The following is a 16,832-nucleotide window of genomic DNA, read 5'->3' on the forward strand; positions in this document are numbered from 1 at the left end:
CCCCTCAACTCAGGAGGGACCTTAATTCTCTTGATCTCCAACAGTTGTCAGCTGACATTGATTCACAACTGCTGTTCATCCCTTCCCTCTCCTGTCCTTCACTGGCCATCTCCATATATAACTCTACTCTTACATCTGCCTTGAACACTGCAGCGCCACTACAAACAAGCACCTCGAGGAGGACCCGCCCCCAACCATGGCATACTAAATTAACGCGCTACCTGCAAAGATGCTCCCGTTTGCTGAACGCTCCTGGAGGAAGTCTCGTACCCAATCAGACTTTCTCCATTATAGATTCATGTTGTGTTCATACAGTGCAGCCCTTGCCCTTGCCAAACAGTCCTATTTTTCCTCTCTCATTAGTTCATGTTCCCGCAACCCCAGGCGTCTCTTTGACACCTTTAATTCTCTTCTTCGCCCTGCTGTGGCCACCCCCAAAACTAACCTTACTTCTGATAACTTTGCATGTTACTTCACTGACAAGATTGAACAGCTAAGGAAAGAATTCTCCCCTCCTTGCCTTTCTGTTTCTCAATCACACATAGATCATGCCTTTCCTACCCTTCAGACATTCTCCCCAGCTACTGACCAAGAGGTGGCTGCTCTTCTTTGCTCCTCTCGCCCCACCACTTGCCCACTCGATCCTGTCCCATCTCACCTTATCAGATCTCTCTCCACTTGTCTCGTGCCTTCTCTAACACACATCTTCAACTGCTCGCTCTCTTCTGGCATCGTCCCTGCTGACCTTAAACATGCCACTGTAGTGCCTATACTAAAAAAACCATCCCTCGACCCATCCACCCTCTCTAACTACCGTCCCATATCCCTGCTCCCTTTTTCCTCAAAGCTTCTGGAAAGACTTGTCTTTACCCGTGTGTCTCATTTCCTCAATTCCAACTCTCTCCTTGACCCCCTTCAATCTGGCTTCCGCCCTCTCCACTCTACAGAGACTGCCCTTATCAAAGTCACTAACGACCTAATCACAGCTAAATCCAAAGGCCACTACTCCATACTAATTCTTCTTGACCTCTCAGCGGCCTTTGACACCGTTGATCATGCTCTCCTTCTTCAAACTCTTCAATCGCTTGGTCTCTGTGACTCTGTCCTCTCGTGGTTTTCCTCTTATCTCTCCCAACGCTCATTCAGTGTCTCCTTCTCTAATGATACCTCCTCCCCTCGCCCTGTCTCGGTTGGTGTCCCCCAAGGCTCCGTCCTTGGTCCCCTTCTATTTTCTCTTTATACTGCCTCTCTTGGCAAACTTATTACCTCTTTTGGATTCCGCTACCACCTGAACGCTGATGACACCCAGCTATATCTCTCCTCCCCGGACCTCTCCTCTGCCGTCCTGCAACGTGTCACTGCTTGCCTTTCTTCCATCTCTGACTGGATGTCCTCCCGCTTTCTGAAACTCAATCTCTCAAAAACTGAGCTCCTTGTCTTTCCTCCTCCTAATACTGATCCTCCTCTTTCGCTCTCCCTTCAAGTTTGTGCTACCCACATCAGTCCATCCTTGCAAGCGCGCTGTCTTGGCGTCATACTTGACTCTGATCTCACCTTTGAGCCTCACATCCAGCATGTTGCCAAATCCTGTAGATTTCATCTTAAAAACATAGCCCGCATCCGCCCCTTTCTTGCACCAGATACTACCAAGGAGCTTGTCCATGCTCTAGTAATTTCCCGCATGGATTACTGTAACCCTCTCCTGATTGGTCTTCCCAAAAGCCGTACTGCACCCCTACAGTCCGTAATGAACGCTGCTGCTAGACGGATTTTCCTCTCTAGTCGTTTCTCTCACACCTCACCCCTCTGCCAGTCCTTACATTGGCTTCCTGTATGCTATAGGAGTCAATTCAAGGTACTTACTCACACCTATAAAGCACTGAACAACTCTAGCCCCTCTTATATCTCCTCACAGATCCATAGGTATGTCCCTTCTCGGTCTCTCCGCTCTGCCCTTGACCACCTCCTGTGCGTTGTCCGCACTCGTACGGCCAACTCGCGCTTGCAGGACTTCTCGCGGGCGGCTCCCTTCCTATGGAACAGCCTGCCTACCGCCATCAGACTCTCCCCTAGTCTTGCATCTTTTAAGAAGTGCCTTAAAACCCTCTTTAGGAAAGCTTATGGCCTCCAAGACTAACCAATACCTCACATACCTGTCTCTTGCCCTCTCCTAAAGGGCAGTCCACCTTATTTGATTGCAAATTCCTGTCCTAATGTGTTTTACACCCCACCTCCTATAGAATGTAAGCTCGATCGAGCAGGGTCCTCTTCAACCTATTGTTCCTGTAAGTTTATTTGTAATTGTCCTATTTATAGTTAAATCCCCTTCTTAATATTGTAAAGCGCTACGGAATCTGTTGGCGCTATATAAATTGCAATAATAATAATAATAACTGTTATTAGAAGTATTGTTATAGGGGGCACATAGAGAACACATGGCATTTCAGAAAGTCCTTGACATATTAGCAAACATACAAAAATACAGTTTTTGTCATATACTGTAAGTGTGACTAAACATATTTAAATTTTAAAAAGTAAAATATCTAGCTTAAAAATGTAAAGGATCTGATTGTATTTTTACTGTTACACTGTACTGTTAACTTAAAAAAACTATTTAAAAATAATCGATGTTTAAATGATATTCATACCTCCCAACATTGGGAGGCATGAAATCAGGACAGATGGACGGGCATTCAAGTAGGCATCGCCGGTGACATGCATCACTGATGAACCCGTCATGGGTGGACCTGCCTGGGAACTGGATGTGCCCCTCCACTGAATAGTGTCAGTCTGGTGTCAAGCACATAAAGCTGACAGACAGCTCCTGGCCAGCCCAAAAATACAGGACCAGGATTATTAATTAATAATGTTGGGGGAGGGGGGTCATTGTGTCCCCCGCTCCCCCAACTGTGGCCAGCGGATGGGGTTATTATTTATGGGAGGAACTAATGTCCTGCCCAAGCCCCCACACATGGTCAGTGGGTGAGACTAAATGTAATTTGTGTACTTAATGAATCCCCAAAACTTAACATCCAATATTTGTTTCTATCAATTTTTATTCAATTTATTACTGATTCTATTCTTTTCTATTTCTTGTTTGTAATGCTTTTTATATCCTAAATGTGTAAGATTTGTAATTAATCATAATATTTGAAAGAATATACCATTAAGCTTGTATTATATGTTATCAATAAAATGTTTTTTTTATATATTTTTGTTCTTAGGGTATTTTTGAGAGCCATCAACAAATTTGCTGGGACAATGAATCAGAAATTTCTTGAAAATATGAATTTCGAAGTACAGGTAAAGCACTAAGTTTTTGTGACATGCTTTTGTAAAGTTTTATCACATTCATCATAGCGTACATAAAATTAATAAGTTGCACAGTGAGGAAGATGGTAAGATACAATGGGATTTCAACCTGTATGTCGTCTCCAAAAAAGGAGATGTTAAATAAATAAAATTATATTCTTAAGCAGAGGTGCCTAAAGATAGATCCCTAGATGTTTTAAAACTACAGCTTTGTCAATCTAAAGGCATTCCAAAAAAATGCATGCTAAGCATCATGGGAGATGTAGTTCTACAACATCTGGCAGATTTTCCTTTTGGGTACTCCGACTTAAAGGGACACTATAGGTACCCAGACCACTTCATCACATTGAAGTGGTCTGGGTGCGGTGTCCCTGTACCCCTAAGCTCTGCAATACGGACACTATAGTCACCAAAACAACTTTAGCTTAATAAAGCAGTTTGTGTGTGTAGATCATTCATCTGATGTTTTACTGCTCAATTTACTACCATTCAGAAGTTAAATCACTTGGCTTACCTAAATTGTGAATACTTACTGCCGCGAATCTCATGACAGACAAATTTTCACTTCAAGATTAGGCATGCTGTGACTGTACACTCAGTCCTCGTGTACATCCTGTTATTTCTTCAACTGTCCTACTTGTAGCAGCAGTGGGTGGCTTAGTGTCAGAGTAGGCTTTTTAAGGGGTAATACAAAACTCTAAAAGGAATATGGGGCGCTCGTTTAATAATAATCCAATGCAGCCTAAAACAACTTCAAGTGCAATGTCACATTATACACTTAAAAAATAGTAGAGAACCCAAAACACACAATGATTAAAAATTATTTACATTAAGAAGGGTCTTGTTATTAACATTTACACATGTCTTGTAACATATATTCAAATAAGAGGACCCTAAATAAAATAGATAAAAAAAGGAAAAACCATAGTGCAATCTGTATATTTATATAAATAACAGAAGATGGTACAAATGACACACTCACAATTTCAAGAGCCCTTAACCCCTTAAAGACACATGACATGTGTGACATGTCATGATTCCCTTTTATTCCAGAAGTTTGGTCCTAAAGAATGGCTCTGAACTGTATAGGCACTTCATCCACCATTGGGATTGTAGTACAATCTTTTGTATCCAGAAGCGACAGGAATCAGATGATCAATGTTAAAATCACTTTTTTCCATGTACAGAGAAAAGTAAGTTGAAACAGCAGCACAACGCGTTTCAACCTCTATACAGGTCTTCCTCATGTGCAGTCTAAGGTAACAATGACCCCCTGGCTGTTTTCACAATATAATTACATATAGGTGTGTTACTATAGGTGTGTACACTCAAGATGGCGACGCTTCCAGTTTCGGCCATACCACTGTGTAAAATGCCTCATCCAAGATTGTCGAACATCCTTCAAATGAATACAAAACATCTAGTAATAGAAAACAGCCATAAATATTCTTCCTGGATAAGCTACACCATTAATACAATAAAGATACAATAAACACCTAAAACAGACATACTAATAGCTCTTGAATCCTCTGCCTTCCGGACCGGAAGTGCGCCGCCACACACAAGATAGCGACGCATCTAGTTTCGACTGTGTTGCAATCACTAATGCCCCTTCCAAGATGGCCGTCCGTCAGTCGCAATGATGTGTCCAAATTGTATAGGAGGGCTTCAGTGTCAATCAAGTTTGTGCGCGGAGTCAAGAATATCCAGTTTGTGTTTATAAAGTACACACATATTGGCTCAAAACTACAAATATTGCAGTTTTAAAAATTCCCATAAGGCATTGTGGTCCAGATTTCACGGCCAGTTTGTAGTACATTGAGTTCATGATAAATCCATGTCATTTTAAAATCAAAGAAATAAGGGTGGAGGGGAAGATAAAAAACAGGCATTAAGGAGAGAAGAAAGAGACTTAAGCATAAAATTAAATTCTATTAAAAATGTGATAAAAATACAAATATAAATATAAATAAGTGCAGAAGATGATAAATAGCCAGATAACTACAAGCAGCATGAATATATATATATATATATATATATATATATAGAGAGAGAGAGAGTATAGAGTATAAATGGTTTATATATATATATATATATATATATATATATATATATATATATATATAAATATATTAAAAAACTATACACATACAAATCTGAGACTATAAAATAGAATTAATCTCAAAGTCTATATTCAGGCCCTTAGGGGTAAGGGTCTGAAGTTCAAAAATCCCTTTTATTTCCTGCTTACTCCGTTTTCTGGATATATTCCCTCCTCTCCAATGAATGGTAACTTTCTCTATGGCATAAAACTCTAGATTTTTTGGGTCTGAGCCATGACTTTCTAAAAAATGTTTGGATACACATTAATAAAACCATTTTTTATATTTCTCTCATGTTTACTAATTCTAGTGTTTAAAGATCTTGAGGTTTTGCCCACATATTGGTAGCCACAACTACAATTTAATAAATAAATTACATCTTTAGAGTGGCAAGTGATAGTGGACTTAAAGGGAAACTCCAGTGCCAGGAAAACAATCTGTTTTCCTGGCACTGCAGGTCCCCTCTCCCTCCCACCTCCCAATCCCCGGTTGCTGAATGGGTGAAAACCCCTTCAGTAACTTACCAGAGGCAGCGACATGTCCCACGTTGCTGCTTCTTCCTTTGCCGCCACTCCTGATGATTGCGTCAGCCGGTGGGCGAGACTCATCCCGCCCACCGGCCGGGGAGACCTAATGCGCATGTGTGGCAATGCCGCTCATGCGCATTAGAGCTCCCCATAGGAAAGCATTGAAAATGCTTTTCAATGCTTTCCACAGGTTCCCTGTGCTAGGGACATGGAAGTGTCCTCTAGTGGCTGTCCAATAGACAGCCACTAGAGGTGGAGTTAACCCTGCAAGGTAATTATTGCAGTTTATAAAAAACTGAAATAATTACACTTGCAGGGTTAAGAGTAGTGGAAGTTGGCACACAGACCACTCCAATGGGCAGAAGTGGTCTAGGTGCCTGGAGTGTCCCTTAAGCTTCTCGAACAACCAGTCTTTACCCACTTGGCATGCTTTCTCAATTCCAACTTTCTCCTCAACCCTCTTCAATCTGGCTTCTGCACCCTTCTTTCTACAGAGCCCAGTCTGACTAAAGCAATGGATGATCTAACAACACACACTATTTCACATAGTCAGTCATATACATACTATTGCACACTCACATTTCTGTGGCCTGGTGCAGTATACTGGGCAATGTGAGGGAGCAGATGCCAGTATCTGCTCCTTTGCAACGTTAGTCCCCCCCATTCAGAACCCAGACAGAGCAGCCACTACCTCTCCCTCCCTCCTACATGGAGTCAGTAGTCCCAGTTGCCCATGCTGTCTCCTTTCCTGTTCACCTGCTCTGCTGTCTGGGATCTGGGAGGAAGTGAAGTTTAATCATGGGAACAAGCAGCTTTGCTTGAGGCCAAATTTGGGGGCTCTGCAGGCCCTCTCCGGTCCCTAGTCTGTATGTTTGATTGCCCTGCTTTATAGGGTATTAGAGTGTTTCTCCTGTCAATATGTTTGCCATTAATCCACTCGCACAATAATTTTGTCATAATGCTGCAAAAAAGTCTGGATTGCTTTCCCTGTGTGTGGATTGCATTTATCTATGTCTCTGACACTGTTAGAGAAGCAACTCCTGCTGAGTGGGTGATACTTACAATTAATGCAGTTAAGGCCACTCAAAACCAAATATATATGAATTGTAATTTAAACAGGTGCTCGCTGTATAAACCCTGTTTTCCTTCAGGGTTAAATCAATACTCTTAATAAAATACCATACAAGGGAACACTATTATTGGTTTATTATTGGTTTTAAGATTATTGGTTTCCTGTGTGCTACTGTATGGTATTATTTTTAGAGTGGATGAATTTGCCTGATAAAGAATTTGGTTTAGAAAGTGGTCACAAAGCCTTCCCCAAACACATTAAATATTTAAGATATATGTCTCTATATAATTATTATTGCTTTCATATTAACTGCACATTTAAGACAAGAAAAAAACAGATACAAAATAAATGTTAATTAAAATGACAAAAAAGACAACAAACTGTGAAGTTAAAATGTCTTATTAATTTTTATCAAAATATACTTGAAGCAGTAGGAAATTAAAGATCTGTGATAACTTACTATTCATTTTTTTATTTGAAGTATAACATTTTTAAAACAAACAAACAAACAAACAAACCAGTATTGCTATTTTATCATTTTAATATCAAGTGCCAGCTGTGTGATTTTTGTTGAGTAGGTAGATTCCATCCCTTAACTATTAAGGATAATAATGTATATGTTTATTTGGTTTTATATAAAACATCTCAGCGATTGAAATTCAAAATGTGTGTGAAAGAAAACCCAACAGGGGAGCTTTATCAGAGAGCTCTCTTATAAAAAGCGGTCTAAAAGTACTAAGCATGGGGCAGTTACCATGGAAATCATAAAAACCAGCTGGCACATTATTGTTTACAACTCTCTTTTTACATTTTTGCACCACTTTTTAGAACAATATATTTCCAATTGTGTGTCCATTCTGCCACTTACAGCATTAATAAGTGTTTTGTTTTGTTTTCTCCGGAAAAACAAGCAATTCGGTAATTGTCCAACATAAATGTTTTTAATTAATATTGTTCTACATTTTCTTATCAATGGTTGCTTTGATTTTTAGATATATTAAAATTATTTTATTTGACTATTTCATGTTTAAGTTAAATTTGACCATAACACATCATAATTGTTTTATAATATCAAATATTGAACCACTTAAACCTTTTTTTTATAGCAAATTTGCCTAATAAAAAAAAGGACATTTAAAATTAAGTCAAGGAAAGAAGATTGGTTTAGGCATAAGGCCATTTATGTCTATATATATAAATTGTAAACTAAAAGGTTCAAAAATAGACACAATGAACCTGCATTACATTGGAATGCTAATGGTAGTTTCTGTTGAGGAACTTTCGTCTCTCAAGAGATGAATGTGGAGACTGGGAGCGGTGTCCAGCAGAACCTAGGTATGAAGGATAAAATGGTATGCCTCCTTACAATGTGAAGGTTCCAAAGTACTCCTGGCATGATGACCACTACATCCAATTATACGGGTTATGCTGGTATCCTGTGAGCACTATTTCATGTTATGCCATTACATTTGGTGCTGACATTTTTTTTTTTATCTGGTTGCGGTTTGGTACTTTATTCCCAGGGAATAACTGAGCAAGCCAGTCTCCATCTAAGGATTAATTTGAATTATTTGCCCTATTTTGGAACAAATTCAGATTATTTTCAAACTCATAAACAATTACAGAGCTGAAAACGAGGATGGCTTTTATTGATTGACAAATAGACATTCTGGACTATTTTGTTTTTTACAAGATAGAAGTCCAACTATGGAGTAAATGTTCCCCCAATATAACCAATGGGAAAATGGATATTCAATAAGCAGAGGAAGCCTTATCTTTGTCAAAAGAATCCAGACTATTATTTGGGGGGTTTGGAAATATTAATCCATGTGCAAGAGTCAAAAAGAAAAGTAAAATGCAAAATACAGTGATAAAAAGTATTAGCAAAAACAAGTAGTACAAAACAATTTATTGTACAAGATAACAGAAATGAGTCTGGATGTCCACCATGTGTTCGGATTAGCATTATAATTATATAAAGACATGATCACCTCAAAGCTAACGTAATTCATTATCCATTCCCTCCAACTTGCTGCTTTCACTGGCTCGATCAAACTATTGTACAAGTCAAAGAAGAATCATTACACAGGAAATCCATTATCATGAATTTTCTAGCTCATAAAATATTTCTAATGCATTGTGGTGTTGAGAACAATAACATTGAAAGGCAGTCAGATTGTGAATTACTTATTTTTCCCAAGGCTTTATTCTCCTCATATTCAAAGGTTTGCTTCAGGGTAGATTTACCAACCAAGACCTTTGCAATTGTATCCAACATATACAAAATATATAATTGTTAGAGGTATGGTTTGATTGCAGATTCACAGAGGCCAATACTTACTGAGATTTAATGTGCGTATATGATGTACTCTGGATGGTTATCCCATACAAATGTTGCATGAAAAATACCACTTAACCAGCATTCCTGTTATATCGTTGTATACAGATATTATATCTCTAAAGAGCGATGTGGATAATTTGAGGACTGGGTAGACAAATATAGATGAGATTTAATACAGAGAAATGAAACGTCATGCAGTTTGGAATAATGAACCCATAAGTAACTTATACACTAAATGGGGTTGAGTTAGACATGACATTATGCAAATGCTAGTATTTATTTATTTGTTTTAGAAAAAAAGACATATCAGAGGGGAGATATTCAAATATATACAGGATTAGTTCAAAACTCTACCTGGTAACCTGTTCATTAGCAGGAATATGCAACATGCATTGAGACCGGAAGAAAGGATATTTTCACTTACCGCAGAGGAAAGGGTTCTTTACAGTAAGAACAATAAAGATGTGAAATTTTCTGTTCCAAAATGCCATCTTATCAGACTCTGTAGATTTTTATTTTTTTTTAAACGCCTGGATTTTTTTAATTGTTTTTTTTTCTTTTTTAATAAAAACTAAATATTCTAAATTACTATATAACTGTGCATAGAAAATACATTAAAATGCATAGGCACTTATTTTTTTATTTTAAATAGTATAAAAAATATTTTTCAAGGAAAACCTGGAAGTTAATTCCAAGCTTCCCATTTTTTTTAAATCAGACATACATGTATAGCATCACATATGTTTCTTTTTAATCCCCAGCTATTAAGTATATTAAAAATGTAAAATATATTGGGCTGCTGGTTGAAGGAAGTCTTCGTAAAAGAGAGTGAGCAGTAAGAGAGTTGCTGAAATATTTTTCTTTAATAAAAAATATAAATATATTTGAAAATCAATTTGTAATTTAGACAAATAATATAGAAATGCTTCTCTACTCTGGATACTTGGCATAACATGTTATTTATTCACTACCATGACCCCTAAAAAACTTGTCAAGGAGTATTTGTTAAGTTGCAGACATTGATCAGGTAAATGCATGTCTGCTTATTTTGTATTTCAGTGGCAAAAATGTCTAGGTGCACCTCCCTTTCAACTGTTTAATACTTTATTAGTTATTATTATTATTATTATTATTATTGCCATTTATGTAGCGCCAACAGATTCCATAGCGCTTTACATTGTTAAAATGGAAAGATCAACTGACTTACACCTTCATTTCTTGATAAGCTTGTCAATCATAAATTTTATTTTTCGCAAACATTTTTTAAAATGTTTGCAAATATATTAAAAGATCAATTTAATAAAATATGTGTACTTTTAACCTTAATACAGTTTCACTAAATTGTCCAATTTTCTCTTGTTCAATGTTAAAAATATATAGTTTTTATTTATCAGAATTACAAAACACTATTGTGTCATGTTCCTTTTGCCTTATAAATTATTTAGGTATCATCTTTTCCTTTGAGATAAACATTTTATATTCTCTATATTCAATTTACAGCTCTGGAATAATTATTTTCACTTGGCAGTGGCTTTCATTACCCAGGACTCTCTGCAGCTTGAAAATTTCTCTCATGATAAACGAAATGAAATTCTAGACAAGTACGTAATGTTTTCTTTTATTTATCAGTCTGTTAGCATGCTGTTAATGAAAGTAATTATTTTAATGGGTTTTTTTAATTTGTTTTTTTATCAGGTATGGAGACATGAGATGCCATATTGGCTTTGCAATTCGTGATATGTGGTACAAGCTTGGTAAGAGAAAAAAAAGAAAAAACATTAATATTACATTTTTTATGTTCTGGCATATTCCATGGTGCTGTACAAGAAGACACAATAAACACAATAACCGGCAGCAACTATACTTATAGACCAAGATGGAAATGAGGGCCCTGCTGAAACATATTTTCAGTTTTGTTTACAAAGCATGCATAGCTGAATGTGCTGATAATAGGTAGGGATGTGCATGGGCAAAAAATTTGGTTTGGTTCGGAAATTCGGTAAGTAAAAAAATTAGTCTGCTTCGGCAATTCGGGCCAATGGCAATCGGTTCGCCACTTCGGAACTTCGGAAATTCGAAACCCTAACCCCTAACCCTAACCACTTGTTTTGCCTCTAACCCTAAACCCTAAGCCCTAACCCTAACCACTTTTTTTGCCACTTTTCAGAAATCCGAAGCACTTTGGAAATTTGGTTCGGAACTTCAGAAATTCGGCAATTCGAACTTCAGACATTCGTACGCATCCGAATGTCCGAATTGCACGCAATTCATCTGAATGTACATTCGGAATAAAACAAATTGCACATGTCTAACAAAAGCTACAATATTGCTTGTTGTAGGATCAGTAAAAATTAGTGATAGTTAGGGAGTGGGGCCAGGCTGCTAAGCTAGCAGGACGCTGGCTGAGGGAGCTCTGGCTCGTTTGGAGAAATTGGGCAAATAACTGAGATATTTAGCAAAATTAAACGCGGATATTGATTTTGATTTCTGACCTGTAGAGTAAGCTCTGGCGACTCCTTGTCTAATTTTTCTGGCACGACTGGGGGCTTTCAAGACCTGACGCTCATTTTGGCCTGACCTGAGGCAGTGCTGGTGCAAGGATTATTGCTGCCCTAGGCCAACAAAAAATTGCCGCCCCCCATATGTTCTGCCCACCATGTGACATCACAATGCCCCACCCACATGATCTGCCATATGGCAATGCCAGTTCTGCGCAAAGTGTCTTTTATCTGAAAAGGCAGTGTCTTTACATTAAAAAACCTGCAGGCACAGGTTATAGACTCCAGAACTACTACATTAAGCTGTAGTGGTTCTGGTGACTATAGTGGCCCTTTAATGTGAGGTAATTTAGATATTAGTGCCACTAATAATATATTGGATTGCCTACTACCACCAGATGAGGACTAGAGGATAATGATGGGCTCAGGCTGCAGTCTGGCTCCACAGGTCTGGTGGAGAAGATCCTTGCTGGAGACTGTAACAGTGCTCATAACAATTAATGAACAGGAAGCAGCTCAAGTTTTGGGGCCCCTTACACAGCTCAAGGTCTGGGCCCCCAGGGCCTGACCGTGAGTATGCCTACAAGGCCTGCCCATGAGTTCACTCACAGGGACTGGAGTGTATGTACGTAGGGGATGTGTTATGTGTCATTGTAGAGGATGTAATGTGTGTGTGTTCTTATGGAAAGTAGTGTATAGGGATACCAATTTGTGTAAGGGATGTAGGGGATGCAAGGTGTGTTTCTCTGTATGTAATTTAATGCAGTGTGTGTCTGTGAGGGGTGCATTCGGTGTGTGTAAGAGGTGCATTTTGTTTATGTGGGTGTAAGAGGAGCAGTGTGTGTGTGTGTGTGTGTGTGTGCATGCGTAAGGGATGCATTGTGTGTTGCGGTGTGTCTGTGAGTGAGTAGGGATGCATTGTATGTTTCTGTGTGTGTAGGGATACATTGTGTGTTTCTGTGTATGTGTAAGGATGCATTGTGTATGTGTGTAGTGTAAAAGAGAGGGATTGTGGGGTAGGATAGGGGCTGAGAGGGGAGCAGGTCTTTAAGAAAAAATTATAGTGCTCTCCCCCCTTAGTGGTACTCTCACTCCCCCTCTCACCGCGTATTGGTCCTCTCACTCCTTCCTCTTCCCCCTTAGTGGTCCTCTCACTCCCCCCTCCCCCTTAGTTGTCCTCTCACTCCCCCCCAACCTTTAGACCCTTAGTGGTCCTCCCTCTCCCCCCCTTAGTGGTCCTCCCTCTCCCCCTCTCTTAGTGGACCTCTCCCCCAACCCCTTAGTGGTCCTCCCTCTCCCCCACCCCTTTAGTGGTCCTCCCTCTCCCCCCTCTTAGTGGTCCTCCCTCTCCCCAACCTCTTAGTGGACCCCCTTGTACTGGCCCTCTAGTGGTCATATCCAGTCCCATCTCACCCCTTAGTGGTCCTCTCCCTCACCCTTAGGGGTCCTCCCTCTCCCAGAACACCTCCCTCTCCTTCACCTCCTACCCCCTTAGTGGTCCTTCCTCTCCCCCTCTCTCCCCCCCCCCCCTCTCCCCAAACCCTTAGTGATCTTCTCCAGTCCTCCCTCTCTGCCTTGGTGGTCCTCCCTCCCCCTTATGGCCCTCCCCTCGTTAGTGGTCCTCCCTCCCTGTTGTGCCTCCTACCTATGTAGCGTGGCCGATCAGTGCGGACCACGGTACAGGAACTTCAGTTTCCTGTACCCGACCGCCGGCGGATTGACAGGAAGTGCTCACTCACGCTCAGCTGCATCTCTCTCCTCAAGTTAGGGCCGGCGATCCGCAGCAATCCTGGTCCAGGGTGACTGGCCGAGACCCCAGAAGTCCCCCTGCAGCAGCCCTGTCTCTCTGGGCCTCCAGGGCCATGTCATCACGATGATCACATGGCCGCAATGCCTGCAGGTGGACTGTCTGAGCTGTCAGGCAGCCCCCCTGACACCTAAAATTAAAAAAATATATATTAAAATAATTAAATAAATATATTATGCATATATTATATATGTATAATATATTATAAAGTAATGAAAGAATTTTATAATATATTATACATATATGGGAAATAAAAGTGTGTGTGTGTGTGTGTGTATATATATATATATATATATATATATATTTATATACTACGTTTGTATATATATTTATATATACACACACACATACGTAATATATTTATTTTTATATATATATATATATATATATATATTTATATATTATAAAAAAAATAAAACTATATATATATATATATATATATATATATTCTCCTTGCTCATGACTAGGATAAAAAGAGGATGTCGGTCTAAACTTCGAGTGGATGATTTGATTGGATATATTCTCCTCATTATTTCTATCTTGGAGGGATTCTAGAATTCGTATTCCTTCCAAGTCATAACTGTCCAAATTATCATAACTGTCCATTGTCATTGGTATAGTTACATTGATTTCCACTTTTCTTAAACAAATGGAAAAGTGAGTGTTTGGATGAATTTGTGAACATCTACAAAAATAGTAAAATAATTTGGTGATAGAGTAGGGGCTTTCGGATGAATTTGTGAACATCCATAAAAATAGTAAAATCATTTGGTGGTTGAATAGGGGCATGTATTTTATTTCCGTAAAAGCCAACAGTATTATGACATCCATAGTTAAAATGTCATGCAGAACTTGAAAAATAACATTTCTTAATTTCTCATACTTTGTTGGATTTAATTCATATTCAATTATGTTTCATCTATAAAATATTTGATATGAAATAAAAAGCCCTGTTTCTCCTGCACAAAATTATATATAATAAGTGTGAGTGCACTTAATATGAAAGAGGTGAAATATGGTTCAACCACACATAGCGCATATTCCAGGTTTTGTTTACGGTTTGTTTTGATCACAACTTGTACAATTGGCTCCATCCTTAAGAGGGGGTGAAGATTGCTGTATTATTTAGTATCGATTTTGGCTTTTTGACCATTGCTAGTAGTGTGACCATTCTCCATTTTGTTTTTCTTGACTCTTCGCTTGTCTACTCTATTATATTTCTTTCTGTCTCCCTGACCTGGGCTTATTTACTACAATTCTGTTAAGCGTTAAGCCTGGCCACTCTAATGTCCGGTAATACCCCTCTCAGCCTTACTATACCTACCTTCAGTCAGATATCAAAACACAATACAGTTTAAAAATATGCTGTTATTTGCTCTCAACATTTCTATTTCAAATTTTATAACTCTTTTAAACTATTTTAATATCACTTTGGCATTTTTTCTGCCATGTTCAACTGAAAACATAAAATAAAATGCCTGCAGAAAGCTGACAAGGGTATTGTACATCAGCCTCTAGTCATCTCCTCTATCACTTAAAGGCTTGGATCCAAAACCCATAGTAACTTGCTGCACAGGTATTGCTAAAGAAACTAATGACACAATTATAACAATAACTGACTTAAATAGGTATGTGACTGTCATGAAAAAAAAACTTTAGTGGATTACTTATTCCATTTTAGTCAAAGCTATTACAATTCCTACAAAAACACCAGTTCAGAGGTAAAATTACCTTACAACCTTTTCTACAGGGAATATACTACAAGAAAATAATCTGAGGGATTTGTGAAAAATGTAATGAAATGTGTGACCAGCCTTTTAGAATAATAAAAAAATCATGTAATTGTTCTAGTCTGGAATATGGAATGGCATGGAATTGTTTTCAAGCAACCAAATGAGTCTCTTGGTTCTCTGAATCAGAAAGTGTTGAGATGCAAACTTTTTTTACATTTGAATTAGAAAATAAATAAGATGTTTTAACTTATTTATTTTAGCATTAGATTCATTAATTTATTTTCATGTTCCTTTAATTGATTTGATGCATTATTTAGAATCATACATTTGTATACTCCAATGCGTATTTTATATTTTAGTAACTAAATTAGCATTTTTTTAGTTAATGCATACATACACTATTATGTTATACACTTGTGGAATTGTAGATTCTAAAGCACCGATTTCCATTTTTTATTTATCTCGGGTATCTACCCATGTGGCCTATGGTAGAGGGTAATAATAATGGTGGTTCTACCTCCTAACTAAAAAAATGACAAGGGATTGCAAGTATCCTCGCTTCAAGTATTAACCCCCAAGTAATTAGCCCTATATATATTTAACTGATGCAGATGAAGAAAGCATAATGTATTGCAGGCCTACAAACATCTAGAACAACATAATCGTATTTGACAACTGCACATATGTAAATGTATGTATGTGCATAGTTGTGCTCTGCTTACAATGCATTGTGTTTTAATCTATAAGTATTGTGATTGTGTGCAGCACTGAAACAGGAAGCACCTCTAGTGGCCTTCTGAGTGGCTGTCACTGGAGGCAGGGACGTATTAGCCGCGAGTCAAACAAGGCATTTTCCAGGGGGCGGCAAAAAAGCCGCACCCAAATGCCCAGGGCAAATGTCTTGTTAGCCTTGCGGCTAACTACAAATCCGGTCGGTCGGGCGAGCACTTTCCCCTGAGCTCTCTGCTCAGCTCTCTCGCGCGCCACAGAGTGATGCCGGGAGCCGGAATATGACATCATATTCCAGCTCCTGGCATCACTATGCGGCGTGCGAGGGAGCTGAGCAGAGAGCTCACTAAACAGTGCTCCCTCGCCAGCGCTGCCCGCCCAGCAGCCCAGCAGCCACTGGACCCCAGGGAAACCCCCCTCCCCCAGCATTCCCAAAGGTAAGGAGGCTGGGGTGGTTGAATTAAAAAAAAAAAAAAGTGAGTGTGTTAATGTGAGTGTGTGTTAGTGCGTGTGTGTTTTAAAGAGCTGGTGCCCTTCATCTATCTCTATTGTGAGGACCTGATACTCCTGGATGGGATCTACTCTATATACAAAGCTGTATAACCAGTTTCTTAACAGGCTCGTTAAAATGTGAGTTGATGACCTAAAGAGTGTATCTGTTCCAAACACTGAACATTACTTTAGTACCCAATGAGAGTGTATTTTTTTTTT

At 38.9% G+C, this 16,832-nt stretch overlaps 1 protein-coding gene across 1 annotated transcript in view; it reads left to right on the top strand.

Moving 5' to 3' along the window:
• DOCK2 (dedicator of cytokinesis 2) overlaps positions 1-16,832 on the top strand; it is an 816,002-nt gene that overhangs the window by 682,516 nt on the left and 116,654 nt on the right. The window contains exons 30-32 of the mRNA XM_063447503.1: positions 3,225-3,303; positions 10,855-10,955; positions 11,050-11,108. Of these exons, the coding sequence (XP_063303573.1) occupies positions 3,225-3,303; positions 10,855-10,955; positions 11,050-11,108 (239 nt within the window). The remainder of the gene's footprint in view (positions 1-3,224; positions 3,304-10,854; positions 10,956-11,049; positions 11,109-16,832) is intronic.

The sequence above is a fragment of the Pelobates fuscus genome, chromosome 3, assembly GCF_036172605.1.
Source record: "Pelobates fuscus isolate aPelFus1 chromosome 3, aPelFus1.pri, whole genome shotgun sequence".
Taxonomy (NCBI): domain Eukaryota; kingdom Metazoa; phylum Chordata; class Amphibia; order Anura; family Pelobatidae; genus Pelobates; species Pelobates fuscus.